Consider the following 7,419-nt stretch of genomic DNA (forward strand, 5'->3'; position numbering starts at 1 on the left):
TAAGCATAAACATCTGAAGACATCTTAATAAATAATACAAGTAAGGTGACATCTGAAAGAAAACAACTTTCAGCTCTGATTATTTCAAACAGGACCTTAACATTTTACATGTAGACCCACACATTTCCTGATGAGTGACTGTTTTAATTTTACATGTAGACCCACACACACTTCCTGATGAGTGACTGTTGTAGTTTTACATGTAGACCCACACATTTCCTGATGAGTGACTGTTTTAGTTTTACACATAGACCCACACACTTCCTGATGAGTGACTGTTTTAGTTTTACACATAGACCCACACACTTCCTGATGAGTGACTGTTTTAGTTTTACACACAGACCCACCCACTTCCTGATGAGTGACTGTTTTAGTTTTACATGTAGACCCACATACTTCCTGATGAGTGACTGTTTTAGTTTTACACATAGACCCACACGCATCCTGATGAGTGACTGTTTTAGTTTTACACATAGACCCACACACTTCCTGATGAGTGACTGTTTTAGTTTTACACATAGACCCACACACTTTCTGTAATGAGTGTCTGTTTTAGTTTTACATGTATATCCACACATTTCTTGATAAGAGACTGATTTAGTTTTACATGTAGACTTCCAGACTAGTTGACAAGTGACTGTTTTAGTTTTACATGTAGACTTCCAGACTTGTTGATGAGTGACTGTTTTAGTTTTACATGTAGACTTCCAGACTTGTTGACGAGTGACTGTTTTAGTTTTACATGTAGACACACATTCACACTGAATTTATTGTAACAAATTACTGTCATTAAACACGTGGACACCATCAGATACACATTCACACTGAATTTATTGTAACTAATTACTGTCATTAAACACGTGGACACCATCAGATACACATTCACACTAAATTTATTGTAACTAATTACTGTCATTAAACACGTGGACAAATTAGTTACAATAAATTTAGTGTGAATGTGTATCTGATGGACTGTCATTAAACACGTGGACACCAGATACACATTCACACTGAATTTATTGTAACTAATTACTGTCATTAAACACGTGGACACCATCAGATACACATTCACACTCAATTTATTGTAACTAATTGCTGTCATTAAACACGTGGACACCATCAGATACACATTCACACTGAATTTATTGTAACTAATTACTGTCATTAAACACGTGGACACCATCAGATACACATTCACACTAAATTTATTGTAACTAATTACTGTCATTACACATGTGGACACCATCAACTTACATTTATCAACTTTTATTTTAAGCAGTCATACTTGCCAGATAAAATTATAGTTTAGCATGAATTAATATTCTGACATAATTAAAGCAGGAACTTAAGAAAAATCTGATATGTAACTAACTTTAATTTTTTATAACGGTCATCTTTCAACAGTAATACGGTTTTTACTTTCTACATGTTTAAACAAAGAAAATCTAAGCTGACTGCACAGGTCTAGCAACAATAAAACAGTGCAGACTTAAAACTGTCTAACTAGTCCTAATAAAAAACTGCACCGTTTCCATAACAGTGCTATGATATTGACGATACAAACTTGATTTACAACAGTCATAATCTTCTCTAAACTTAATGATAACACAAACTTGGTTTACAGTACTCCTCTAAGCTTTGTGTAAATCATCTACATCTCCTACACAAACTAACACAATATACTGTACATCTGTACCTTGAATAAGTCTAAGATAACCAAAGACCATGATGTACACATTACACCCTAAACTTAGTAACAACACAGACCATGATGTACACATTACACCCTAAACCTAGTAACACAGAGCTTGATGTGCACATTCCACCTCTAAACAGTTACATGCAACCCAAACTAATATTTTATAACAGATTTTTCCATCAAGCACAGTTTACTTGTTTCCTAACCAAGACAGTATTTATTGATCAGATCCACTGTAACAGTTTTATGAATTATGTGAATCTTAACGTAACACCTGAAGAGCATACACATCAGTTACTTTGATTCACATCTCAGTATGACACCCAAAGAGCATACACATCAGTTACTTTGATTCACATCTCAGTATGACACCCAAAGAGCATATACATCAAAGTTACTTTCATTCACATCTCAGTATGACACCCAAAAAGCATACATATCAAAGTTACTTTCATTCACATCTCAGTATGACACCCAAAGAGCATACAAATCAGTTACTTTCATTCACATCTCAGTATGACACCCAGAGCATACACATCAAAGTTACTTTCATTCACATCTCAGTATGACACCCAAAGAGCATACAAATCAGTTACTTTCATTTACATCTCAGTATGACACCCAAAGAGCATACAAATCAGTTACTTTCATTTACATCTCAGTATGACACCCAAAGAGCATACAAATCAGTTACTTTCATTTACATCTCAGTATGACACCCAGAGCATACACATCAGTTACTTTGATTCACATCTCAGTATGACCATACTTTTGATGAGTTGTTACTTTCACTTTGATATAATTAAATGTCACTAAATATTACTCATCTTGAAAGTCATACATCCCATTAACTAGTAGGGCTTTATGGAGAGGAAAAGATATTGTAAGGCACCTCTTATTCTTTCACTGATAAACAGTACAGAGATAGACTCTAATGTTAGTATTGAAACAAGACAAAACTATCATCTACAATATCATAAAATCAAATTTCTAAGTTCTTTAAACTACTTTCAATTTCTCAATAACTTCTTTTAAACTGACAGTTCTTTGTCAACAAGAAAAGTTTATGTGCAGGACTTTAAACTTTCATATGAGGACATTACAGCCTAGACTTATTCTGAGTAGTGTCCAACAAGTAAGACTGTAACACATTTAAGGGACAGAAATTTTTAACTGTGAACTATAATGTATGTATACTTTTCTTATTAATTCAACACACAGAAGAGGCATTTCTTAACATATGATGCTCATGGGAAGAAAATAACAAGTTAAGAATAATTTTTAGAACATTACATTATTGATATGCAAGAAAATAAAGGTTTAAATCTGTATTATAGAATAAAACAAACTTGAAAAGGGCTTGTTTTCATTCAGAAATGATTTATCCTAATATTGGCCATAAATCAAAAAATAACAACAGTATTAAGTTACATTTCTTGAAACAAAACAATAAGGGTATAAATATAATGCTTTGAACCACTATAAGCTCATTATTCACTACAAACATTCTGTAAAATTAAATGTTTTTCCTCTCCTGTTACAATCAGTATGAAAATCATTACTACTTGTATTTTATTACAGTTTTCCATTAATAACACTAAAAACTGATTCAGTATAGTTGATGATCATTTTCAGAAAATCATGACCTTCTGTTTAACAGCTCTGTTAATCCATTGAACTATTTACTTCAATTAAACTTTTAGAGCCTGCTCTACACTGCCACAGTATTACTTCAAAGATGGTGTTTATACATGATATAAAAAGTATGTCACAATGATGTAATAAAAAACTAAGTGCTAAAATATGTATTATAAGATCGAACTAAAAGCAAAGAGAAACATGGTTTTCAACAACTTGTTTTTTTTTTGTTCAGTCTTCAATCGTGGGGACGGGGATCATGAATGGGCATGGTATGAAGAACCTCATCTAAAAGCTGCAGTGCTCTGTGAAGGTGGATTTCAATCCAACAGGGCGTTTCCTTGATACTCTGACGAGGATAATCTGGACCCCAACCCTTGACGAAACTTAGTCTTAATATGCACAGACGACGCAGATCATCAACTCCTATGCTTGCAGCTGCTGACAAACCTAACATGGGACCTGAAAACGTTTAAAGCAAACCTGAATTTGGTGACATCTTAGATATTTCATTTTGTCAATATGGTCTGAAACTCTGAAATCACTTCAAGGAAATATTACAATTTTTAAACACCTACATTTTAATCACTAGAAGTTTATCACTTCAAGGAAATTTTACAATTTTTAAACACCTACATTTGAATTACTAGAAGCTTATCACTTCAAGGAAATATTACAATTTTTAAACACCTACATTTAAATTACTAGAAGTTTATCACTTCAAGGAAATATTACAATTTTTAAACACCTACATTTTAATTACTAGAAGTTTATCACTTCAAGGAAATATTACAATTTTTAAACACCTGAATTTTAATTACTAGAAGTTTATGATTTACAATTACAAATTATTATAGTAGAGGACATGGTATAGAAGATATTAATTTGTTGTGATGAATAGCGAAAAGTTTACTGATTACATAAGAACTACCATTCATACAGAAACAGTCCTTCCCATTGATAACACCATAGTTTTTAACACAAAAATTTTAAACGTATCTTGCTTTATTTTCTCACTAGTTAAATTCATTAAGAAAAGTGAAATAGTCCATGTTTTTTGAAGAAAACAAACTAGTATTTTATTATGAACTGTTAGATCAAATTTAGTTGCAAGAACCTTAAGTAATGAGAAATTTTATAAATTAACTGCTGAGAATTTTCTACAACCACGAACCACTTTTATGCTTCCCAATTCTTCAATAAGCGATAACAATTCTGAAATGTATAATGGTCTTTTGATTGAAAACAAAAAGTTCTAACTACATTTCACAAAAAGAGACAAGTACAGCTTGGAATAATAAAAGCAATTTAAATCATTCAAACCTCTTTCTTACCATAGGTACATTTAGAAACTCTGGTGATGTTTCTTGAGAACTTGAGTAGCAAATATGACAGTATAACATTTACTGTTGAACACCAGCAAGATCGTGAACTTTCATTTCTTACACATAGGTTTATAACAGTAATGGCCACTTTCTACGTGAAGTATACCACAAAAAACATTTACTGGCTTGTATTCTAACTTTGCAGGTTTTGTAGCAAATGTTTTTAAAGAAAACTTGGGTAGAATTTTGTTCCATTGTGAATATAAAATATCTTGTACTTATGTACCAATGGTTTCCATATTTATGTCACTGATAAAACACTTTATAACTATTTGAGTGTGTGTTTTAAAGCAAAGCCCCATTGGACTATATTCTGTGTCCACTGCAGGAAATCAAACCCCAGATTATAATGTTGCAAGTCTATACACTTACTGCTGTCCCACCAATGGACATTTATCTATTTGAACAAGTGAAGTTTTAGTAACCCATCCATATACGCAATTACAAAACATGCTGTTATTATTACTTTGTCAGATATGAGTAAATACTCTTTATTTATTAAAAAAATAATAAAAGTAATTCGTGGCTTACATCCTTAAATCAGTTAACCCTTTCGAGATGGGTCATAGGTGAAAGACCATGTCATCTCGTTTGTTGACTCGCATTCAAAATTTTATTAAACTACTATTTCATGAATTTATGTCAATAAATTTGGTATCAAACTGTAGATTATAATTCAAATTTTAGAACTATACATTGCTCAATTTGTTAATTTAAAAGTAAATATTAAAAAAACACAGATAAACATCGATATTCGTGTCAAGTGGTATGTTGAATACACCACTGGTTCAAATTAGATGTTTGTGATATCAAAATACTAAGTCTATAGTTTCCACTTGTACTCATTATAGTTTACGAACTTTTAATATATTACATGTATCTTCACAAAATTTGGTAGACTTGTAGTAAAAGTTACAAGTCTTTGCACACAAAAAAATCAGATTTTTTAACAAAGTATTTTTACTAATATTTGTCCGTGAAAATATCAATTCTTTTTTTTTTAACTAGTCCACGTGCACAGTGATTTTCATGTGAAGATTTAAAATACTTTTCTTTGTCTCAAAATCTCAAATTTCATTTACGTAACCTCAAAACCTCCTAAATACATATATAACTTGTTTTATCAGTAAAACGTTATATTTTATGTTTATTACTTGATTCTTCAGTCTGTAGACAACTCATTATAGTATAATGAAAAGAAAAAAATTGTAAAATCAGAAACACAATGAGTAGCTGTTTCCTTTTACTTCATTACTGATCATGAAGTTTCAAAGTACTTACCCTGAGAGTTAACTGCTAAACATATCCCATATATATATTTTCTGTGTTTATTTTATTGTCAATGACTAAAGTAGAAACCCACTGAAGATCACTGTTCATGTTACTAGACTGTAATAGGAAACTCTTGATAGCAACAAATGCACATGGAAATCTGTGAAGTAGCATGCTCCCTTGCTCCGAAAACATAATATGATGGGACTTAGCGGCTTATGTTTCCTACAACACTTACAATACATCTATAAATTCCCATTCATTCATACAGCTTTTTCTGTGTACAACTTTATGTATTTGTTTTTGATTCATGAAATTTAAAATAATATGATGGGACTTAGTGGCTTATGTTTCCTACAAAACTTACAATATATCTATAAATTCCCATTCATTCATACAGCTTTTTCTGTGTACAACTTTATGTATTTGTTTTTGATTCATGAAATTTGTATGTGCATTATTCCTCTTAGGCATATATAAAGAGTTTTATTCTGTTTACAACTTTATGTATATGTTTCTGATTCAAGCAATTTGTAAATCCATTATTCCTTTTATGCATGTATAAACATTTGTGCATAATATTATTTCCTGATACTTGTAAATTATTTTACTTTTCTAAATGTTATGAATAAACTTGTTTTAAAGTTGTCAAGTTTCGATTGGTGTATAATTTGGTTTTAACTTACCTCAGTTTAGACAATTAGAATAACACAAATTCAGTGGGCATAACTATGTATTGGCCTATAATGTAACTATAATACAAGTATACTGAAAATTACAGTGATACTTCTGCTACCATACATATGTAAATATACATATTACTATTTACTCATAAATGTTTAAATTTTAGTTATATTTCTTAAAACATAGAAAGTAAATGAGAAATACACTGAAAAACAAAGATTTCAAGTATATAACTGTGTTACAAAATGTTGAGCTCATGCATCAAACGTGTTAAGCCTTGCCATAAGCCTCGTTTATCCTTCTGGGTGTATAGATACTAATTTTTGTAAGCTTCACATATTAATTTTTGAAAACCAAAAAGTTATCAAATTAATGTATTAGTAGACAAAATCCCTGTAATTTAGTTGGGTCTCTCGATAAATTATATGTGGGTTAAAAAAATTCATGTAATTTAGTCGGGTCTCTAAATAAATTATATGTGGGTTAAAAAAATCCCTGTAATTTAGTTGGGTCTCTAAATAAATTATATGTGGGTTAAAAAAATCCCTGTCATTTAGTTGGGTGTCTAAATAAATTATATGTGGGTTAAAAAAATCCCTGTAATTTAGTCGGGTCTCTAAATAAATTATATGTGGGTTAAAAAAATCCCTGTAATTTAGTCGGGTCTCTAAATAAATTATATGTGGGTTAAAAAAAATCCCTGTAATTTAGTTGGGTCTCTAAATAAATTATATGTGAGTT

At 30.9% G+C, this 7,419-nt stretch overlaps 1 protein-coding gene across 2 annotated transcripts in view; it reads right to left on the reverse strand.

The window, feature by feature from the left end:
• Nucleotides 1–1,016: 1,016 nt before the first annotated feature.
• LOC106472645 (mothers against decapentaplegic homolog 4-like) overlaps nt 1,017–7,419 on the reverse strand; it is a 32,598-nt gene continuing 26,195 nt past the window's right edge. For both annotated transcript variants that reach the window (XM_022401200.1, XM_022401199.1), the window contains exon 9: nt 1,017–3,799. In XM_022401200.1, coding sequence (XP_022256908.1) covers nt 3,576–3,799 — 224 coding nt within the window. In that variant the 3' untranslated portion in view covers nt 1,017–3,575. The remainder of the gene's footprint in view (nt 3,800–7,419) is intronic.

Source organism: Limulus polyphemus, unplaced genomic scaffold, assembly GCF_000517525.1.
Source record: "Limulus polyphemus unplaced genomic scaffold, Limulus_polyphemus-2.1.2 Scaffold5488, whole genome shotgun sequence".
Classification (NCBI taxonomy): domain Eukaryota; kingdom Metazoa; phylum Arthropoda; class Merostomata; order Xiphosura; family Limulidae; genus Limulus; species Limulus polyphemus.